Source organism: Trachemys scripta, chromosome 1 (assembly GCF_013100865.1).
Source record: "Trachemys scripta elegans isolate TJP31775 chromosome 1, CAS_Tse_1.0, whole genome shotgun sequence".
Taxonomy (NCBI): Eukaryota; Metazoa; Chordata; order Testudines; family Emydidae; genus Trachemys; species Trachemys scripta.
In genome coordinates, this window is record NC_048298.1 from 337,143,906 (window position 1) to 337,165,682 (window position 21,777).

Sequence of the window (21,777 nt, forward strand, 5' to 3'; positions counted from 1 at the left end):
CCACCAAGGCCAGGTAAAGGGGACCCAGGCTGGCAAAATAGGCTGACTCAGGGGCACCCCAGCACATCGGGTGACATCCCAAAGGGCCCAAACCCGTCACATCCGGTATCAGGGGCTTTGTCTTATATAGGCAACCATGCCCTCCCCTCCCCCCCACAAAAAAGTGTCCCCATTTTTCACACTTGTGTTCTGGTCCCCTTACGTAGGAGCAATCCATGTCTGAGCCCCCACACTGCTGCTAGGAGAGAGGGGAGATTGTCACACATGGGAATGCATAAAACTCCCTCCCCCATGAAAAATGAACTGGGGCCCCCAGTGCAGCCTCTTCCCCTCAAATATGGGCAATTATTGCCCTGCTGGTCTCTCTGCGATCCCCGCAGCTTTCCTGCTTCAGCCCCCTGCCCAAACCTCACACCCTCCTGGAGGAAAACCGAACCTGTCAGCCCTGCTCCCCCTGCACACGCCGGCTCCCTCACATGCTCTCTGTCGCGCACACGCCCCTGCTCATTGGCGCTGACACAGGCTCTTTCGACAAAGCGGGGGATACTTTTTTTTATCATTTCAAACTCTTATTTTCAAACAAGACACCTCAGCCCCCAGCCGCTCGGCGTGTCATTCTCAGCCCTTTAAACCATGACTTCCCACAAGCAAATGCAGCACCCAGAGTCACAGACGAGAGGGTTTGTGTTAACGGAAAAGTAACTTTCAGCCACTATTTAATCCCTCGACAATACCACTACTACCATTAGGCAAGGAGACGGGGGTATTCCGCGGGGAAATTTGGATGGGATGGATGAGAACAAAAAGAATTTCACCCCCTACCGCTGCCTATTCCCAGCACTAGTGAGCTTGGGGTGGGGGGATTTCCAGGTGGGGTTTCCACTTTCTGAAACTCCTGCGAGACCAGGAGGAGAGGGACAGTTGTCTGGAGCTCAGTGGTGCCTCCTTCAGGGAAGCGAAGCAAATGGCGTTTGCCCAGGTGCTGGAGTCATGAGCAGTCTTTGATGGATGGTCTTGGGGCAGGCAGGCAGTAAGAGTGGGGTGGAGGGAATGGGGTGGTGGGGAAGGATCACATTCCAGTGGGATGACGGGGGGGAGGGGCGGGGTGAAGCCTCCACGAACTGGGTTGCTTGTTCTTCTCATGGATGCTGGATGGGCTCCGCATTCCCTCGTTACCATGCTGTGCGAACCCTACAGAGAGAGTGGTTAGAGTGTGGAAAAGTTGGGCTGCGTGAGCCTAATTCCCCGCCAACGGACTGGCTCCTCAGACATTCTCCAGTGACACAGGGTCACTGAGCAGTTTGTAGCAGATCACAAAGTAGGGGTAGCACTGGGAGTTGTCGAAGATCACGTAGACGCCGGGCTTGTGGGTGTTGTCGCTGCAGGAGTCGTAGCGACACCTGCAGTGTTCCCTCACCGGCGGCTGGGTGTACCCGGGTCTCCCTAACACCCACTTGCCCACCAGGACCTTGGCCAGGAACATGTGGCGGCAGTCGGCGCGGTTGGCCAGAGCGAAGATGTGGGCGCAGTTGGCGTAGCAGGAGAAGTAGCTGCCATGGCCGTACTGGGCACCGTGCTTTCCGGAGAGATGGGGGTTAAAGTTCGCCCGGCAGATGGGCTCCACGTTGTTGGCTGAGGTCCCGTGGAAGAGGTGCCTCTCCAGGAGCCGCATCTCCTGGGCCAAGAGTCCTCGGGACATTCGCTCCTTCTGGCTGAGGTGGGTGTAAAGGATAAACAAGGGGGTTTAGAGTCACTGCTGGTGCACCCCCAGTATCTGCTCCCCTGGCCACTGAACACCTCAGCAGGGGATCCAGACATGAGCCCAATTCCCTCTATGACGCATACGTTCTCTCTTCTTGCTGTCCTGCATCTTCCTCACTAAACAGCTCAGCATCTCCTGCCCGGTCAGGTGGTGCACCGCCTGCCTCAGGCGACTCCCCTCAACCCCACTTCTCTCTCTGCTCAGGATTCTCCCAGCTCCCTCTCCTCTCCTGGGTCCATCCCACCCCGCTTCCACTCCTCCACCCCAGGCTCTGGCTGGGATGTGTCTCTTCTTCTCTCAACCTCCAACCCCATCACTCACTTGTCTCTCTCACCCCCTCGCTCATCATCGTCAGCCTCTCTACCCTCTGCCTCCTTTCCCTCGGCCTTCAGCCCTCCCCAATTCACCACAGAACGTTCCTTCACCCCGACCTGCTCTCCAGCGGCTGGCCCGTTTCCCTTCGCCTCCAAACTCCTCATTGCCTCTTCCTCTCATCCCGCCCTCAGTCCCCCCAATCTGCCCCCAAGACTGTTCCCAGGTGGCTCCTCCAGGCCCGGGCGAGGGGCCCCCCTCATCCTCCTTGAGGCATCTCTCCCTCCTCTGGGCATCCCATGATGCTGTGCTGTCCCGGCTCCCAGCCCCTCGGCCTTCATGCCCCTCCTCACAGCACGCCTCTTTCCTGAAGCCCTCTGAAGTCTTTCTGTCGAGCCGGATATGGTTGGAAAGGACACGCTCCAGGTCAGCCGCAAGACAACAGGGTTGGAGTCGCTGAGGAAAATTCTGAGGCCAGATGATTTTACCCCGGGGATGGGTCTCCTGAACCAACCCTTAGATACTCCTCCCTTAGGCCCACCCAGAGAAGATAACCCACCTAGTCATGCCCACAGCACCGGCGTCAATGACTTAATGGTGGGGTTAAAGCCGGTGACCTGGTCTGACCCCTGCCCCATCTCTTGCAGAATCCGTTCCTCTTCCTACCTGCTGTATTTTTTCCAGAGTGCATCGTTCCGGATCCTGTAAATCTTCAGCACCAGCACCATGTCCTCTGGGACAGACGCGTGGAAGAGCTCACAGATCTTGCGGTACACCGCTTCCGACGAGGCCACCTCTGCATGAAGGAAGGCCTGGCCACGGGGCGGCTGGGGAACCCAGGCGGCTGGGTATGGGCCACAGTACCCATCTGTGGGTCTCTCCCCGGGGATGATGGATGTGGAAAGATGGAAGAGTCCCCAGGAGCTCCTAGGAACTGTCCTAAGGAGATAAGGAGATGGGAGATGCTGGCCAGTCAGAACGTAGCTTGGATCCCTCCAGCCATGGAACTGCCCAGGGAGTCACTTACCGCAGATACCGTGCCATGCAGCTCAGGGAATGGTAGGCAGGTCGGCGCTGGATCTGGATGGGTTGGACAGATCCCTGGCCTTCAGTGCTCCACTGAGGGGGTCTCAGATCCAGGGTGTAGAGCCTGCCCTGGAGCCAAAAGGTGGATTCCTGGGAGCCCCTCTCCAAGGCTGCGAGGAGGTCGCGGGGGACAGGCTGAGCAGAGAGCGGAAGGAAAGTCGAGCCCTTAGCGTGACTGAAAGAGGAAAACCCTTACACGCATTGCTCCTTGCCACAGGACCCAGTCCTGCCCTGGAGGAACCGTCCAGTCCCGGGAAACCAGTCTCCAGCTTCATCCAACCCTGGGCCGGCCATCCCATCTCCCCGGGATGCGCCAGCCCTACTTTGGAGAGCTCCCCCTCGCCCCCACTTTGGGATCCCCCTCCCCATTCACCTCCTGGTAACGCTGCCACGTGTCTCTGTGCTTCCAGTACACCTGCCACCTGGTGTGGAAGCGAGGATTCTGCTTCCAGTCCGAGGTGCTGCCCAACCGCCTCACTCCATTAATCACGTCCGAATAGTCCATCTCCATGGTGTCCAGGTCCAGGATCCCAGACAACTGGTTCCTAAGAGGGGAAAATAATCTCACCCGTCGGCCCTAGGGGGCCCTTTTCGGGGAGGGGTCGGGACCGGGGTTCCCCAAAACACCTACAGTGGGGGAAATCTGAGGCACTCCCAGTACGCGGCTCCTTCCGCTTTTCCCTAGAGCTTCTGACCGGGAGACGCTGGGGAACCTGCCTAGCCAGCACTCCTGCCCTGGCTGGGATGGGAGCAGCTGGGAGATCGCTCCCCAGAGCCTGGTGCAGGCCCCCGTGGGGACAGACGGGGCGGGAGCGTTCCCATCCCGTACCTGCCCAAGAACCGCACGAGGCCGTTTGTAGCGTCGCTGTAGAGCTTCTCCAAGTGACGCTGAGACGAGTCGCTCAGACTCTGCCACTCCACCCTTCTGCTCCCCCTGATCTGCCAGTGGAAGGGGTAGCGGGTGTGGTGGAGTGGGCAGCTCTCCCTCTGGGGGCAGTGCCCGAGCAGGAAGCCGTCACAGATCTGGATGCCGTCTTCCTGGTGGACGTGGAAGGGGACCCCGTCCTTGCTGACCCATCGCTCCGTGGAAGGTGGGAAGCTGCACCAGCGTTTGGCAGGCATGGGGGACGGACTCTGGGGGGCCGCATCCCTCGTGGATGACGTAGGGGAGCCAGGGCTCACAGTGTTGGAAGAACTCAGATCCTGGATAGTTTGGGGAGTGGGAGAGATGGAGACACTTTAAGACAGGGGCGGGCAAACTTTTTGGCCTGAGGGCCACATCGCGTTTAGGAAATTGTATGGAGGGCCGGTTAGGGGAGGCTGTGCCTCCCCAAACAGCCAGGCATTGCCCGGCCCCCACCCCCTATCCGACCCCTCCTGCTTCTCGCCCCGATGCCCCCCCCGGACTCCTGCCCCATCCAACCCCCCCGTTCCCTGTCCCCTTACAGCCCCCAGAAGCCCCGCCCCTGAGTGCCCCCCGCCACCCCATCCAACCCCCGCTCCTTCCTGACTGCCCCCCCCAGGACCCCTGCCCCATCCAACCACCCCTTCTCCCTGTCCCCTGACTGCCCCCGGAACCCCTGCCCCTGACTGCCCCCCACCATCCCATCCAACCCCCCCTCCTCCCTGACTGCCCCCCGCCGCCCCATCCAACCCCCCCTCCTTCCTGACTGCCCATCCGGGACCCCTGCCCCCATTCAACCCCCCCTGTTCTCTCCCCAACCACCGTGCTCCCTATCCACACCCCCGCCACCGGACCACACCCCCGAACTCCCCTGCCCTCTATCCAACTCCCCCTGCTCCCTGCCCCCTTATCGCGCTGCCTGGAGCACTGGTAGCTGGAGCCAGCCATGCTGTCGCCACGGCACAGCACAGAGACCGGGGCAGGCCGGGCTCTGCAGCGGCACTGCCCCAGGAGCTCGCAGTCCCACCACCCAGAGCATTGCGCCGGCGGTGGAGGGAGCTGAGGAGGCGGGGGGAGGGAGACAGCAGGGGAGGGGCCAGGGCGAGCCTCCCGGGCCAGGAGCTCAGGGGCCGGGCAGGAGGGTCCCGCAGGCCAGATGTGGCCCGCGGGCCGTAGTTTGCTCACCTCTGCTTTAAGGAGATGCGAAGCTGCTCTGGGACTCGGCCGCACCTACCCCCTTATCCACTGCCCCCTCCCCATCAGTGTCTTCATCCCCCCTCCACGCATACAGACCCGCACGGCTCCCCCCATCAGAACCAGCTCTCCTGGGCTCCAACCCATCCCCCCAGTCTTGCCCTGCAGGGACCCGTCCTCCTGGGCCCCGAGAGGGGAATTCCCTCCATTTCGGTGGCTCATGAGGCCCGTTTACCGGCTGGGGCTGGCGGTGGATTGGCTGGGTCCCCTCAGCGCCGGGCTCCTGTTCGGGATCAGCCGGGGAGATTTTCTTTTGGGGGCTACCCCTCAATTGGTTGAGGATCCCTATGGAGATCCTCTGGCCCATCCCCTCCCACGCCCGCCGTCTGTTTCTCTTTGAACAGGAGGGTTCTTAGAACATCGGGGTGTCCCACGACGCCGATTGTTGGGTTTGTCCTGCAACACGAAGCCGCCGCCGGCCGAGCACCCCCAGTCACCCCAGAAGCGCCCCAGGGGGCCAGGAGCTGCCGGGGCTGCTTCTTGCCACTGGAGTCAAGCGCCTTTTTTTTTTTTAATCATCTCTTTCCGCGCGTAAACTATTTGTTTCAGAAACAACATGGCAAATGTCGCTGCTCCCCCGCAGCCGCTGGCGCTCAGATGTCAGGGTGACGTGGGGCCCAGATTGTTCTGACTCATGGGGCAAGTCGCCCCATCTCCCTGTGCTCGGTTCCCCCATCTGTACACCGGGGCGACACATGCAAATCCAGCTTTGTAAAGGGCCATGAGGTCCAGAGATGACCCCGGGCAAGTGTCACCCCTTTGGAACTGAGCAGTTAGCTAAATTTGGGGTAGCGCGGGCAGGAGGAGAAGTCAAGGATAGCATCAGAAACACCTGCCTCTCCCTTGTTTATTTACGAAGATGATACAGAAAGTTCCGTTTCCCTGAACATAGTGGGAATCGAACAGCAGGAGACGCCGGTTCCTTTGCTCGCTGTTCCATGCCTGCCTTTCCCGTCTGCACTCTGTGCCCAAAAAGCTCGCTCTCTCTTTGCTTTCTCTCAGGGCCGCGTTACTGGCACTTCTGGCTACTTGGCTTTCTTACTGCTTGCCACTCACTGTCCTGCTTTTCACTCGCCCAACCTCCCACTCCCCGCCCAAATGATGCCCAGCCAACCCCTGCCCCCATAGTTCCAATCCCTGGACCCTGAGTGGCCCTACATGTCCCTTTGGTTTGGCCAGAGATATGGGCCTGCTTAACCGTTTCAGCCCCTGGTTACAGCGGGCATCTTTACATGGAGCCTGACTGTAAAGCCGCAGCCAGACTCGACCTGGAACAAGACTTAACCCATTCCACCCCACTCCTATTATTAACTACCTGACAGCTGGAAAACCGGAGACACCAGAAATTGCCTGGCTCGGCGCGCATTGCAAAACCATGTCTCATGTTGTATCTGAGAACGGGCGTGTGAGATTACATAAGTGTTTCCTGCTAGGGAGGTTTGCTAGGCTGCAGGATAGGGGAATGGTTTGTGAGAAAATCAGGACATCGAACTTATTTAAAACTGGCTGTGCTGGCCAGAGCGGTGGAGAATACCTCCCAGGAGGGGGCAGTCCTGCGCTGGAAGAGATGGACTAGGCCAGGGGTGGGCAAACTTTTTGGCCCGAGGGCCACATTGGGGAATAGAAATTGTATGGCAGGCCATGAATGCTCACAAAATTGGGGTTGGGGTGCAGGAGGGCTCTGGGGTGGGGCTGGGGATGAGGAGTTTGGGGTGTAGGATGGCACTCTGGGCTGGGACCGAGGGGTTTGGCAGGCAGGAGGGGAATCAGGGCTGGGGCAGGGGTGCAGGAATGGGTACAGGTTCTGGCTGAGGGTGCGGGATCTAGGGTGGGGCTGGGGATGAGAGGTTTGGGGTGCAGGAGGGTGGGAGGGGGATCAGGGCTGGGTTAGGGGGTTGGGGTGTGGGGGGAGGCTCAGGGGTGCAGGCTCCAAGCAGCGCTTACCTCAAGCGGCTCCCGGAAGCAGCGGCATGTCCCTTCTCTGGCTCCTAAGCAGAAGCGCGGCCAGGAGGCTCTGCACGCTGCCCCGTCTGCAGGCACCGCCCCTACAGCTCCCATTGGAGCGCATAGGAGCCGGAGCGAGGCCAGGCTGCAGCTTCTGGGAGCCGCGTGGTGCGGCCCCGACCCAGCACCCCGGCCAGAGCGCTGGAGAGGGGCCGAATTGCATGGCGCGGCCCCCGACTCTGCTCCCCAGCGGGAGCTCATGGGCCAGCTTAAAACAGCTCGTGGGTCAGATTTGGCCTGTGGGCCGTAGTTTGCCCACCCCTGGACTAGGCGCTGATTCGGGTCTTTTCCATTGACACTGTTTGCTTGACAGTTCACTGGGGAGTCCTTCGTTGGGCTCATGTAGCCAAAGATCAACAAGCGGCCGATTAATGAGCAGAATATTTTTATTGAAGCAAATCCCGAAGCTGAGCCCAAACTGGCACTATACTTGCCCCCACCGCATGCAGGTATTTGCACAGGCAGTTACTAGCGTTGCGCGCACAGCCGCAGTAACTGCGCAGGCCGGTGACTAACTGGAGGTGTAATTGGTCAGTTGGCCCAGAGTCACAGACGTTATCTACACACATCGCAACGCTTGGAGGTACAAAACCCTGGCCTCAGCTTTGCAGGAGGGGCGAAGAGATGGAGGTGGAGACGGAGCATTTGCAGAGTGTCTTGGGAGGTCATTTTAGGCACCCATTCCCCCACGTGACTGCTGCTGTTTTCATTCCCTGGCTGGCACCCCTCACCCCCTTTCTCCTATGTCCCCCCACAAGCTCTCCCTTCTCTGATCTCACCTCTCTCCTGGCCACCAGCATGTTCTCCCTACAGCAGGGGTGGCCAACCTGTGGCTCCGGAGCCACGTGCGGCTCTTCAGAAGTTAATATGCGGCTCCTCGTACAAGCACCGACTCCGGGACTGGAGCTACAGGCGCCAACGTTCCAATGTGCCGGGGGGGGGGGAGGCTCACTGCTCAACCCCTGGCTCTGCCACAGGCCCTGCCCCCACTGCACCCCTTCCCGCCCCCTCCCCTGAGCCTGCCGTGCCTCGCTCCTCCCCCTTCCCCCTTCCCCCCCCAGAGCCTCCTGCACGCCACGAAACACCTGATTGGGAGGTGTGAGGAGGGAGAGGGAAGTGCTGATCGGCGGGGCTGCCGGTGGGAGGGAGGCGCTGGGAGCGGGGCGGGAGGACTGATGGGGGCTGCCGACGTATTCCTGTGGCTCTTTGGCAATGTACATTGGTAAATTCTGGCTCCTTCTTAGGCTCAGGTTGGCCACCCCTGCCCTACAGCTAACGGCATGGGCCTGAGGTGGGGGGCTGGCTTGTCTGTGCCTCTGGTCTCCTTGGTCTGCACACACCCTCCGGAGGGCGCTTGATTCAGCTGCTTCCTGGTTGAGTTTCTGGATCCCCTCTGTCAGTGACTGGGGGGAGGGGGTGCTGTTTTCACGGTAAGAGCCTGGCTAAATATAATACGTTTTCCGGCTGGAGTGGGAAGAATTCACAGCGCGTGCGGGAGGGAGACGTTCTCAGCGCAAAGCCGCGTCCCTCCCCTTTAGCACTGGATCTTCCGCACCGCCCGGGTGAATTTCTTCAGCTCCCTCTCCCCTCGCTGCCACCTCCTCACCCAGGAGATGACCAAGCGGCCGGCCGCCTTGTGGCCCATGGCCAGGACCACGGTCCCCTGCCCGCGGAGTTCTTCGCAGGTGCAGGTCTCGCCGTGTGTCAGCCAGAGGACTGGCTTCTTCAGCTCTTCTTCCGACCAGCCTCCCTGCTTGTAGAGGGTGCGGCTCTTGAGCTCCGGGGTCACTTTCAAGTCTCCGTCCGCGCTGGACAGCGCTTTGATGCTCATTTTCAAGGCTGCGGGAGAGAGGGAGTCAGTGGGTGTTGAACAGAATGCAGGGAAACAAAGGGGGCGCTCGGCCAAAGGGAAGTGGCTCAAAGGAATGACAAAAACTCATCTGTGGAACTTGCTGCTGCAGGAAAGTACAGCGGCAGCCAGCGCAGTGAGAATTTTAGAAGGACTAGATGTTGCTAAGAGGAGCGTCTGACTCTGCAGTGACGTGAGCTTAGGATATAACTGTAAGGGCGACTGTAGTTGGCCCATTTAATGAAGCAGGGCTCAGTGTGCGCCCAGCTGAGCTAATGAAGAGGGCAGGGCTGCACCCTGGGGCTATACGAGGCCTCAGAGAGAGCTGCTAGAGACAGAAGGTGGGTCCTAGGAGAGGGTGGAGGCAGGAGAGCGGCAGACGGAGATGCCCGCTGGCTCTAAGCCGGAGAGCTGGAATCAAGGGCCAGAGAAGGCTGGAGGTAGGGGAGCAGCAGAGGGGCTTACCCGCTGGGTCTCCTTGCTGGGGGGCTGGGTGCCAGAGGAACCCTGGGAGGCTCCCAGCGGAGAAGCTATGGGGCTTCCCGCTGGGAAGAGTGGGGCTGTACCCCAGAAGGAAGGACTGGGGTGGCTGTCCCAGCAAAGGTGGACTGTTAAGAGTCCAGGTCTGGTGGGAGACACCAGGATGGAGGAGGAAGCCGGGTTTTAAAGCCCACATGCACAGGTGGTGACATGGACGATGCTGGCTGTGGACTTAGGCACTGCCTTCTGCTAATAACCCGTGATGGACCGGAGGGCAGGCTTGTACTGAAGTTACTGGGGTCCAAGCGGGAAACTGAGGCGAGGGGCCGCTTGCAGAGCTGCCCTGAGGCCATGAGGTGCCCGGGAGGAGCGACCATCCCACGTGCCTCTGGGCGTAACGTGACCACGGGCAGGGATCAGGAAGGAGCTCTTCCCCACCCCTGGTGGAGACGCTGAATCAGGCACATCGCAGGGATGCCTGCCTTACGATGACCAGTCTGGGGACCAGCTGCTGCTCTAGGTGGACACTGGTCTGTTCCAGGAGGGGACAAGTTGTTTTTTGCCCCTCGCCCCCAGCAGCCCCCTCTCCTCTCAGCTGACGAGTCTGATTTTCCAGCTGACAGCTGCGGGGGAGCCCTGACGTTTTCGACTCACCAAAATCTTGGCTGCAGAAGTTTTCCAGGAACTCCTTTTCGCTGTGCCCTCGGCTGATACAGGCTGTGCACACTGCGTCTGGCAGGGAAAGAAACAGCTGCATTGAGAACTGCGAGCAAGGAACTGTCTGTGACAGCACAACCCAGATCAGGGCTGAAGAACGTTTCTTTGGTTTTACATAGAGTAGAAATCACATCTGCCTCTCCTGGAAGCCTCTATGGATGACTGGAAAGCTGGTCTGTGCAATTCAACCTGATTAACGGAGATGCAAAGGGATTTTAACTCAGATTTTGTACATCTTTTTTTTTTTATTTTGGTTTTCGCTAACAACCAGGGCCGGATGAACCTTTTGTGGGCCCTGTCAGCCCGGTCCATGGCCACGCCCCACACTCTGCCCCAAGGCCCCACCCCCGCTCGGTCTCTTCCCCTGAGGCCCCGCCCACTGCTCACACGGGGAGGAGAAGGCAGAGAGGAGCAGGCAGCGGTTGTGGGGGGGCGGGCAGAGACGAGCAAGTGGTGGGCAAGGCAGGGAAGGGGCGGAGAGGAGAGAGCGGGGGGCGGTACCTCAGGGGGAAGAGGCCGGGCGGGGGCGGGGCCTCAGGGCGGAGCACAGGCGGAGCAGTGGGCGTGGCCACAGTCCGGGCACCGGGGCCCCTTCTGAGTGTGGGCCAGACGCCACTGGTGCCATTGTAAACCCGCTTCTGCTAACACCTAATTGTGGGGTTACCAGATAGCAACTGCGAAAAAACGGGACAAGGGGTGGGGGGTAATAGGCGCCTATATAAGAAAAAGTCCCAAAACACAGGACTGTCCCTTTAAAAACAGGGCATCTGGTCACCCTAGCTAAGGGTCTCAACTGCCTGAAAACACTTGGAGGAAACCTCTCTTTGTTACGGATCCAGCACCTCGGGGCTTTCAGACACAGCTTGAGAAAGCTCACAAGCCACATTCCCGTGCCCTTCAGTGACTTTTCCCGGCAAAACCAGAACTGACGTTCCTGATATTTTAAGGTAAAACACAAAGCGAGAAATCAATCGTTTTTAAAAGCCACTTTTCGGGCCTTCCTTATACATCCCAGAAAAACAAAAACTGGCATCAAGAAGCCAGGCTTTCCCTTTTGTCGGTCACCCGTCACTGAATTAAGCCTGGAAACACTGGAGTTCAGAGTCGGGAGGAAAGCTCCGAGAACGAGTCATGCTCTGAAAAACACCCCTCCCAGCGCAGTCTATTCAGCTTTTCAATGAGACGCTTGAGATGTGGGACAGCTGTGACGATCAGTCGCAGACCCATCGGTGGCATCTCTCAGCAAGGCCTGGGGGATTTCAAATAAGGGACAGGTGGGCTTCTCAGCCTCGGCAGGCCGCTCACTTAGGAGAAGGAAAACTCCGATTTCAAACCAGAGGGTCAGGTGTGGCCAGATGACCTGTACAGCTCGCCCAGGAGATATGCTCGTTGGCCTGGTGTATGACCGGGAGTTTTAGAAGAAGGCTATAAAAGTCGCCAGCCCCGACCAGGGCCATGTGAGGAGAAGAAGAATGAGAAGGTAGACGGGTGAGTTGATCATAGGGTGACCAGATGTCCTGATTTTATAGGGACAGTCCCGATTTTTGGGTCTTTTTCTTATATAGGCTCCTATTACCCCCCACTCCCTGTCCCTATTTTTCACATTTGCTGTCTGGTCCCCCTAGTTGATCATGGTCTATAAGCACCTACATGCGGAGAAGACTGCCCATGCGGGAGGACTCTTTAATCTAGCAAAGCTCCAACAGCCAACGGCTGGATGCTGAAGTCAGCAAAGGTCAAACTGGAAAGGGGACGCAGATTTTTAACAGTGAGGGTCATTAACCATTGGAACCGTTTTTCAAGGGACGGGGTCCATTCTCAGAGCCGTCACAGCGCGCCTACAAGTTACGCTCTCATTCCACCACAAGGCATTTGGTCCTTTGCAGGAATCGCTGGATGGAATTCCATAGCCTGCAGGAGCTGAGACTGGATCCCAGCTAATCTTAAAATCTATAATCTACGCTGGCGACAAGGGTGATATAAATATCTAGACCAGGGGGCGGCAACCTTTCAGAAGTGCTGTGCCGAGTCTTCATTTATTCACTCTGATTTAAGGTTTCGCGCGCCAGTCATCCATTTTAACGTTTTTAGAAGGTCTCTTTCTATATGTCTATAATATATAACTAAACTATTGTTGTATGTAAAGTAAATACGATTTTTAAAACGTTTAAGAAGCTTCATTTCAAATTAAATTAAAATGCAGAGCCCCCTGGACCGGTGGCCAGGACCCAGGCAGTGTGAGTGCCACTGAAAATCAGCTCGCGTGCCGCCTTTGGCACCCGTGCCATAGGTTGCCTACCCCTGATCTAGACCGAGAGACCAGGGCATTTCTTACAGACGCGCTACGTTTCCAGGCCACTGCGCTCTGTCTGGCCCCTGGCATTTGGAGAGAGACCTAATCAAATGCTTGAACTTTTGGGGGGGCAGTAACGTGATACACAAGCACGCAAACAGCTGCAGGCCGCACAGTTAAACAGGAACAGGCATCCAGCGACCCTGAACCGGAGCCAAAGCTTGATTGTGATGACCTGACATTGAACCTTTGGTGCCTTTGCCAGGATCTCCAGGCTAAACACCGAGCGCCGCCTGGCTGCTTGGCCTCACCTTCCTTCGTGAGCTGCAGTCGGTCGTCCGGGCCGGCCAGAGGGACGCACAGTTCGTTCCCCCGAGGGAACCTGCTGCAGTCGAACATCTCAGGCCAGGGGAAGCCAAAGGCAGCCATGACAGGGGTGCAGCCATCTCTCACCGCCTCGCAGAGGGACCTGCAAGGGTAGACGGGATCCTCCAGGTTGCTGATGCACACGGGGGCGAAGAGGGAGCACAGGAATTTCTTGGTGTCCCCGTGGCACTGCTTGGTGAGCAGCGGCACCCAGGAGGCGGCTTGCTGCAGAGCTTCCTTCATGCTCTCGTGGCCCAGGAGGTTGGGCAGACGCATCTCGTTGTACCCGACCCCGTGGCAGAGGGTCATGCTGCTGGGGATGGGCTTGCAGCTGCTCCGCTGGGAGCTGAGCCGGGCCAGCTGGTAGGTGAAAGGAGCAGCCAGAGAAGGGGAGCGCCACGTCCACGCCACGAGGACGAGGAGCAGCAGGACGTCCATCGGGAGCCGGGACGGGAACTCTGCAGGAACAAGAGGAGGCCTCGTCACTGAGGACAATTGCAGTTCGCTGGAGCTGCTAAATCTGGGCGGGAAGTAAGATGGGACCGTCCTCCCTAGAGCACCAGCCCCAAAGTCACCTCCGTCTGTGAAACGTGTCGGGAGGCCTCAGTCCAGCCTGGTGCCCATCCCCACAACTGGCTCCCTCCAGGCCCCCCCACTGCTGGCAATCTCAGGTGAGCAGGCAAGGCTAGAATAGTGACTCCGCCCCTTCCCCCCTGAGAGGTCAGAGGTGAGGCACGTACAGTGCCTAGCGCAGGGGGGGCCTGGCCTGGGACTGGGGTTCCAGGCGTGACTGCAATAATAGATGGGACAACCCTAGGGGAAGCTTGTCCTAGATACTAAGGGTGAAATCCTGGCTCTACTGAAGTCTATGGGGGTTTTGCCATTGACTTCAGTGGAACCAGGATTTTGCCCCTGCTGTTGTCATGCGTGGGGAGTATGTCAATCAAACGCCACCTCCGGTAACTCCTGGCATTACGGAAGCTCCCACGGCCTCCTGCACTAACGCGGAGGTGCTGGTGGGGCAGGGGAGCGGCAAAGCAGTTTGTTTCATCAACACTCTTAACTTTGCTCCCTACTGAAATGCAGTCACCTCTGGGGCGGAACGCGCCAGACGTTTATCAGCAAAGACTGGCACTGCGTTGACGTTCAGGAAAGGAAGGGAAGAGTAGCCCTGGAGCCACATGAACCAGCCAGGAGCACCTGGAGGCTAAATCCAATCACCCAAATTGCAATCAGGCCAGGACCCCTGGGCTTACCTACCCTGACTCTTGCAAAAAATGTTCTGGGACTTTTAACCACCATTAGTGGTAGCCAGGAGCTCAGCGCTTCCAGTAGCACAGCTCCTCCTAGCCCCCCTCTGCAGCCCGCCTCAGGCCTGGCTCAGACGGCCGTCTCCTCACCCACCAGAGCGACTGGTTGCCGTATGTTGGTGGTTCTCGCCACCGCTTGTGAAGCAAATCTCCCTTCACAAAGGCCTTGTCTGTGCGAGGAAAACGAACACACGTGCTCAGCCAGGGGCAGCCGCACTGGTGCTNGCGAGGGGGGTGGTGTTACCGCCATCCAGAGCTGCAAAGAGAGGCCAGAAAACAACCAAACACCCGACAGCATTGGGCTAAAGGCCCCTCGCCGGCAAAGGAAATCAGCAAAGAAACGGACCGAGGCGAATTTGTTTGTAAGGGGGTGGGGGGATTTTTGTATAATGGTTTGTAAGCAAGTAGCCACAAAGAAATTCAGAACCAACTGTTGGTGGTGACCCCCGAGGCTGCTGAGGTATCTATAATAATATATTTTGCATTTCTATCGCATCCTTCATCCAAGTGATCTCCAAGCACTTTAATCATCCCTGGGAGGGGGTCACACCACTGAGGTCAGTGGATGTCCACCAGGGGATGAATTTGGCCCATTAAGTGACAAAGGCAAGGAAGAGTGGATGGGCTTGTCGTGAAGTCACTGGATTGGGGGGGGGGGAGGAGGTCTGGGCTCTATTCCTGGCTCTGCCACAGGCTCCCTGGGTGACCTTGAGCTAGTCATTTTGTCTCTCCGTGCCTCAGTTTCCCCATCTGCAAAATGGGGCTACTCCCCTTCCTCACAGGGACGTTGAACCGGTAAAGCTAAACACAGCGGGGAGGTGCTCAGAATGTCAACCAATGGGGATCTTTTTTGCAGATTTTCTGGAATGTGATTCATTTATGGGCTCAGAATCAGGCAGCCGAATTCAGTCATTTCTAATATTTATTTCACTGATTTCTATACTCAATAGAGTAGACAATCTACAGTTCTACAACTATAGTGATAAACTGTACAGAGATGCTCTGGAGTAACAACTCTAGGGTCAGCTAGGAACTTTACTGTTGTCACCAGGCTGGAACCATCTGAAACTCGGATCCTACTGCTCCAACAGCCCAGGCCCCTCCCACTCGATCTAAAGGAGAATCTCCATCAATTGCTTGCAGTATACAGTCTATGGCACACAGTTGAGCAGTTCCGATTCTATTCGGTAGAGGGCAGTGTTGATGCATACACCCTAGGCAGTTCATTACAAGAGTAATGCCCCCAGTGAGTAGAAAGGGCCCTTAAAAGAGCCCAGCAATGCTAGGTCGACCAAGAGACTCCATTGAGTAAAGCTTCATTTGTTTCTCCCTGTGCCTGCAACAAACAGTCCCATTCTCTTCCGGCCTTTGACTCCCCTCCTCCCCCAACCTCAGCAGCTTCTCATTTAATCCTGATTCCAGTTTAAAAGGGAACAGAAAAGGAACTCGTCGGAATGGAATTGCTCGGGCTCAAAGGACTACAAGACGGACGGGCGGTTTGGAAAGCCAGCTGTGGAGGGAGACTAAAGGAAATTAATCGAATCGGTTTATCGATGGGAAGGTTACGAGGTCATTTAATCCTGCTCTGGAAGTACCTCCGTGGGACGGAACTATTTGATGCCAGAGGGCTCCTTACTTTGGCTGATAAAGGCGTATCAGATCTGCTAGCCGGAGGCTGAAGTCAGCCTGCTGCAGATTGGAAATCAGGAGCGCGTTTTGAATGGGGAGGGTAATTAACCACGGGAGCAGATTGCCACAGGATGCGGTCAGCTCGCCATCACTTGGGTCTTTAATCCGGACTGCCTGGCTCTTTCTCCAAGAGCCGCTCTAGTTCAGCTACAGGCTACTGGGTGGAAGGCAAGAGTGACCGGCTGACGCTGTCTGGGCTGGGCAGTGGGTCAGGCTAGATCTGGCCATAACACCTAGGCACCAATGACTCCCTCAGCTTGTGGGCAGCTGCCTCCTTTCCCGTCTCCCTCACAGGTGTGTCGCCTGGTTAGATTGTTTAAGCTCCTCAGGGCAGGGACCACGTCTCCAGTGCACAAAGCCCATAGTCCCAGGAGATCTGCCTGCGCCTGCTCTCTGCCCACTAGGACCAGCAGAATACGCACAGGGCTCTGAAAAGGCCTCTCCTAACCTGCAGCCTCCCCGGCTGTTCCTGTCCTGCCTGCCCATCTGTGGCACCCCCTGCGACTTCAGGCTCTGACTCCCCACCCCCAGTTCTGCCACGGCACCTCAATCCTGACTCGACCCCTAGCTGGGAACCTGTCCTGAGCTAAGCCTCCTCACTACACAGTCGTTCAGGGACCAGCGTCCATGCAGGAAAGTGCAATTGCCCAGAGATGTCATTTACTGGGAATTTATTCAGGAGTCACCAGAGAGCCTGGCTGTGCAGAGCCGACCAGACCAGCGCACTGAACCCTGGCCGCCACCAGAGAGAAGGGGAAGTTTTAGCAAGGTTGTGCCTCTGCCCCCGGGGCCTGGAACACCCCAGGGGTCAGAGTTAGTGGCTCGGGGACAGAAAGGGAAGTTGACGGGAAGGGCTGCTGGAGGAGTAGGTCTGAAAAAGCCAGCTATAGAATTAGTCATGAACTTGAGCCAAGCCGTTAATTACACTCCCCTCCTCTTAGGCATTGTGAAACTGAAGTTCCAGGCAGAGGAGAGCTTTCCCTCGTCCAAATCTCTCACTCCCCGAGACTCACTTGGGAAACAGGGAGAACCTTTGGGTAACTGCTTCGGACAATCACAGACCTTAGAGACAGAGGGGGACGAGCAGGTCGCCCGGGGCAGCCACAAGGGGGCCAGGAACAGCTCTCTGCAGTGGGTTTCAGGGCCGGCTTTAGGAAGTGCGGGGCCTGATTCGAACAGTTTTGACGGGGCCCCGACAGGGATGACTTAAAAAAAACACGTTTAAAAAAAACACATGGGGCTTGTACTCCCCGGGCCGCGCTCCTAGTCTTTGGCGGCGGGTCCTTCACTCGCTCCGGGTCTTCGACGGCACTGAAGGACCCGCCGCCAAAGACCTGGAGTGCCGCCGGGTGAGCAAAAATTAAAAAGGTGCCTCTAGCCAGGGAAGGCATTCTCTGCCACTTGCCCCCCACCCTGGGCGACCCTGCCACTGGGCACGGGGCCCTCTTAAGCGCGGGGCCCGATTCGGGGGAATTGGTGGAATTGGCCTAAAGCCGGCCCTGGGTTTAACAAGGGATGGGGGTTGCACTGATGGGTAAAAAATCCATCTGCCTCTTTAGGGTGTGAGCTTCTAGAAGTATCCATGGCCTTGTGGGTGAGCCACTGAGTCAGGAGATCTGTGTATAGTGCCAGGCTCTGACACTGATGCACCATGTTGCCTCGGGCAAGTCATCTGAGGCCACATTTTCAGAAGCGGCCATTGATTTGGGGAGCCCAGCGTGAGATGCTTTGGGCCTGGTTTTCAGAAGTACCCACCATTCTAATGAGCTTGAAGAGGGAGTTCAATCTCCACGGCCTCTTCAGACATTGGCCTCGGCACAAGGCTGCCAGCTACAGAGCCTGACTTGCACCCCAGTTACACACACAAATTGGGGGAATGCCCCTGCAAACAATAAACCCCTTTGTCTGTCAGGTGCAGGACCTGTGTGCGGGGAAACCACACCGCTGGCTTTTTCAAACAGCCCACACTTTGGTTCCAGTTCTGCTCCTGCTGGTATCAGCAACCCCCCTGTGCCTCTTTCTGTTGTTTACTCCATCCCCAGGAAGTAAAGCCCCCCCCGCGCTGGAACTTAGTTGACAATCTTGTTGGCAGGGAAGGAGCCAGACTAGATTCCAGTTCCCGCTCCCATAGCTCTCCCAGGCTAGTAGGACTCAACGCTTGTTAGCGGTAACATCAGCTCTGCAGGTGTGACTTGAAGACACATGAAAAGACGCCATTTTCTGACCACCACTGCCCAGCCTCGTGCAGCTGTGACAGCAAGTTACTGTCTGGAACTGCCTCCGATTACCATAACAATGCACAACTACTGAGGTAACTGCAGTACAAGGTGGTCAGCTAACTGTATGCACATAGTGCTGGGGAATAGAACTTGCAACCTTCGGCTCTGAGACTGTGCGATTCGTTGCAGTCTCCCGTCGCTTTGACGGATGAGCGTTCAGCCGGCTTGACTTGAGTTCTGGGTTTATTTGTGTTTATGGCTTCTCATGAGTCCGATCCTGGATTTGCAAATGCAGCTGCGCATCTTGCACGTGTAGCCATTGCGGGGTGGAAGGTCTGAAGGAGCAGCTTCTCGACCGCAGCCAGTAGAGGGGATGGGCGTGCCCAAAGAGGTCTGTTGAGTGCCATCCAGGAGAGGGCAGTCGCGTGCCCGTTCAGCATATGCACCTGCCCACCCATATACATCTGACACTAGAGTCCTGATCCGAACAACCTCACTGCAAAACTAATGCTCAAAAATGTAGATTAACTCCCAATGAGCAGGGTGCAACTTCCTGGGAAAGACAGATGAACATTAAGTAGCTAAAACAACAGGAGTCCTTGTGGCATTTTAGAGACTAACAAATTTATTTGGGCATAAGCTTTCATGGGCTACAGCCCACTTCATCGGATGCATGGAGTGGAAAATATAAGAGCAGGTATAAACACATGAAAAGATGTGAGTTTGCCTTACCAAGTGTGAGGTCAGTCTAACAAAACTATTCAATTAACAGCAGGATACCAAGGGAGGAAAGATAACTTTTGAAGTGGTAATGAGAGTGGCCCATTTCAGACAGTTGACAAGAAAGTGTGAGTAACAGTAGGGGGAAATTAGTATTGTTAGGTTTAGGTTTTGTAATGACCCAACCACTTCCAGTCTTTATTCAGGCCTAATCTGATGGTATCCAGTTTGCAAATTAATTCTAGTTCCGCAGTTTCACGTTGGAGTCTGTTTTTGAAGTTTTTTTGTTGAAGAATTGCCACTTTTAGGTCTGTTATTGAGTGATCAGGGAGGTTGAAGTGATCTCCCACTAGTTTTTGAATGTTATGATTCCTAATGTCAGAATTGTGTCCATTTATTCTTTTGCGTAGAGACTGTCCGGTTTGGCCAATGTACATGGCAGAGGGGCATTGCTGGCACATGATGGCATATATCACATCGGTAGATGTGCAGGTGAATGAGCCCCTGATGGTATGGCTGATGTCATTAGGTCCTATGATGGTGTCCCTTGAATAGATATGTGGACAGAGTTGGAACCGGGGTTTGTTGCAGGGATTGGTTCCTGGGTTAGTGTTTATGTTCTGTGGTGTGTAGTTGCTGGTGAGTATTTTCTTCAGGTTGGGGGGCTGTCTGTAAGCAAGGACTGGCCTGTCCCCCAAGGTCTGTGAGAGTGAGGGAGCTAAGAGTAAGTAGCTAGAGCGCTGCAGATCCCCACACAGTAACGTAACTCTAGGAGATTATTCTGTGACAGTGAAATACTCAAAGCACCAGCAGGACTTTGCCAGTTACAAGCTGGAAATAGAAATCAAGAGACTCAGCCCACATGGAAACCCAAAGAGGAACAGCTCTGTAGCTCATGTGATGGAAGAGAGATTAAAACTGAAACGCATTTTCTACTCGACCGTTCAAAATATGAAGCAAGAGGGGAAAGCAGCTTCCTCAAATCCTCTCAGAAAACCCTAAAAAGCCAGGAAGAAAAATGGAGCTGAGTTTGGTTAGGAGAAGTGAAAGAGACAGAAAAATCCTAGTCTGGCACCTCATTGAACTTCATTTCATTTTGGCAATTTCATCCCTAACTGTAGGAGTAAATACAGAGGGATAAATACCAGGGAAGGGGGGGAGTTATTTCAGTTATGTGCCCATGTAGACAAACGGGCCACCGACAAGTTTAGGCTTGAAATGAGATGAAGGTTTCTAACCATCAGAGGAGTGAAGTCCTGGAACAGCCTTCCGAGGGGAGCAGTGGGGGGCAAAAAACCCTAACTGACTTCAAGACTGAGCTTGATAAGTTTATGGAGGGAACGGTGTGATGGGATTGCCTACAATAACATATGGCCCATCGGCAACTGCTAGCAACAAATACCCCCAATAGCTGGTGATGGGACACTAGATGGGGAGTTCTCTGAGTTACTACAGAGAATTCTTTCCCAGGTGTCTGGCTGGTGGGTCTTGCCCACATGCTCAGGGTCTAACTGATCGCCACATTTGGGGTCAGGAAGGAATTGCCCCCCATGTCAGATGGGCAGAGACCCTGGGGTTTTTCTCGCCTTCCTCTGCAGCATGGGGCAGGAGTCACTTGCAGGTTTAAACTAGTGTAAATGGTGAATTCTTGGTAACTTGAAGTCTTTAAACCGTGATTTGAGGACGTCAGTGACTCAGCCAGAGGCTAGGAGTCTATTACAGGAGTGGGTGGGCGAGATTCTGTGGCCTGTGATGTGCAGGTCAGACTAGATGATCATGATGGTCCCTTCTGGCCTTAGTCTGTGAGTCTATGGTGGAGCTGGATGAATAAGGTGTGTTGAGTAACTTTCCCAACCTGCTCTTATAACACAGGCCACACAACAAAGTTCAAACTTTCCCCTGTTCTGGGATTTGATTTATTAACAATGAAATTAATGATAACAAAATATATAGCTCAGCTCAAACTTTTCCCTCGCCTGGCATGCTCTTACGGTTCCTCCTGCTGCATTGCTCAGCCCGCACCTTTGGTCCTCTCTCTCAGAGAGCCACACCCACTTCCTGCATGTCCTGATGAAGTAACCAGTCACCAGAACCTACTTGATCCTATTGGGAAAGGGTTAACCTTTGCTGACAGGATGGAGCGTGCCAGGCAAACGGACCTTGTGCCTACACACAAAAGTGCTGTGATCAGTTATCATCTGGGAAACTTGTGCAAATGGAGCCACCACCATCCATCAGTGCAGGTGCAGTCCTCTGAGTGGCAAACAGTCCTCCCACTGGTGTCCCACGGCGCACTGCACAAGTGGCCTGTCTGGCCATCTTTCTGCATGTCGCTGTCCAAGCGTCAACATGGCTGAAAGCTCCGGATAGTCAGTGCTGCGCAAAACATGGGGCTCTGCTACACATCGTTTTCAGAGCAGGCTGTTTCATCTGGAGACAGAGCTCCCCCAGCCACGCCAGTGAATATTCCCCATAACCCACCTCACTCAAAGGGCTTGGTGACCCTTTCGTGAATGAACTAGGACGAGGATATTTGTTTTAATTATTCACCCAGCACAGCTCATCCCGCCAACAAGGCTAGTGGAGTTGGACGTACATTTCATCTCGTAGCTGACAGTCATGTGAACACAAACCATTGCATTGTTTGGGTTATGAAGAAAAAGGGAAGTGTGCATATAAACCCTAGGGCCACTGCAGCTCAGGTTGTGTGCGACGGGTCTGCAACAGGCAACACCACCCAACGAGAGAGGCATTGGCAGTGACTCCACAGTTACCGCTGCACTGAGATTTGCACTTAAAACAGGACCGCGGT

The 21,777-nt window shown here is 56.0% G+C and overlaps 2 protein-coding genes across 2 annotated transcripts; both read right to left on the reverse strand.

The window, feature by feature from the left end:
• Positions 1 to 1,198: 1,198 nt before the first annotated feature.
• On the reverse strand, positions 1,199 to 4,282 carry LOC117882283 (protein mono-ADP-ribosyltransferase TIPARP-like). The gene is made up of 5 exons (XM_034780484.1): positions 3,990 to 4,282; positions 3,534 to 3,705; positions 3,102 to 3,295; positions 2,741 to 3,013; positions 1,199 to 1,712 (listed from the first exon to the last, which is right to left on the reverse strand). Exons 1-5 carry the CDS (start codon positions 4,280 to 4,282, stop codon positions 1,265 to 1,267), a joined length of 1,380 nt encoding a protein of 459 aa, XP_034636375.1. The 3' UTR covers positions 1,199 to 1,264.
• Positions 4,283 to 8,497: 4,215 nt separating this feature from the next.
• LOC117871941 (secreted frizzled-related protein 2-like) lies at positions 8,498 to 13,548 on the reverse strand. Its single transcript, XM_034759819.1, has 3 exons — positions 12,973 to 13,548; positions 10,306 to 10,383; positions 8,498 to 9,161 (listed from the first exon to the last, which is right to left on the reverse strand). Exons 1-3 carry the CDS (start codon positions 13,463 to 13,465, stop codon positions 8,857 to 8,859), a joined length of 876 nt encoding a protein of 291 aa, XP_034615710.1. The 5' UTR covers positions 13,466 to 13,548; the 3' UTR covers positions 8,498 to 8,856.
• Between the last annotated feature and the right edge of the window lie 8,229 nt (positions 13,549 to 21,777).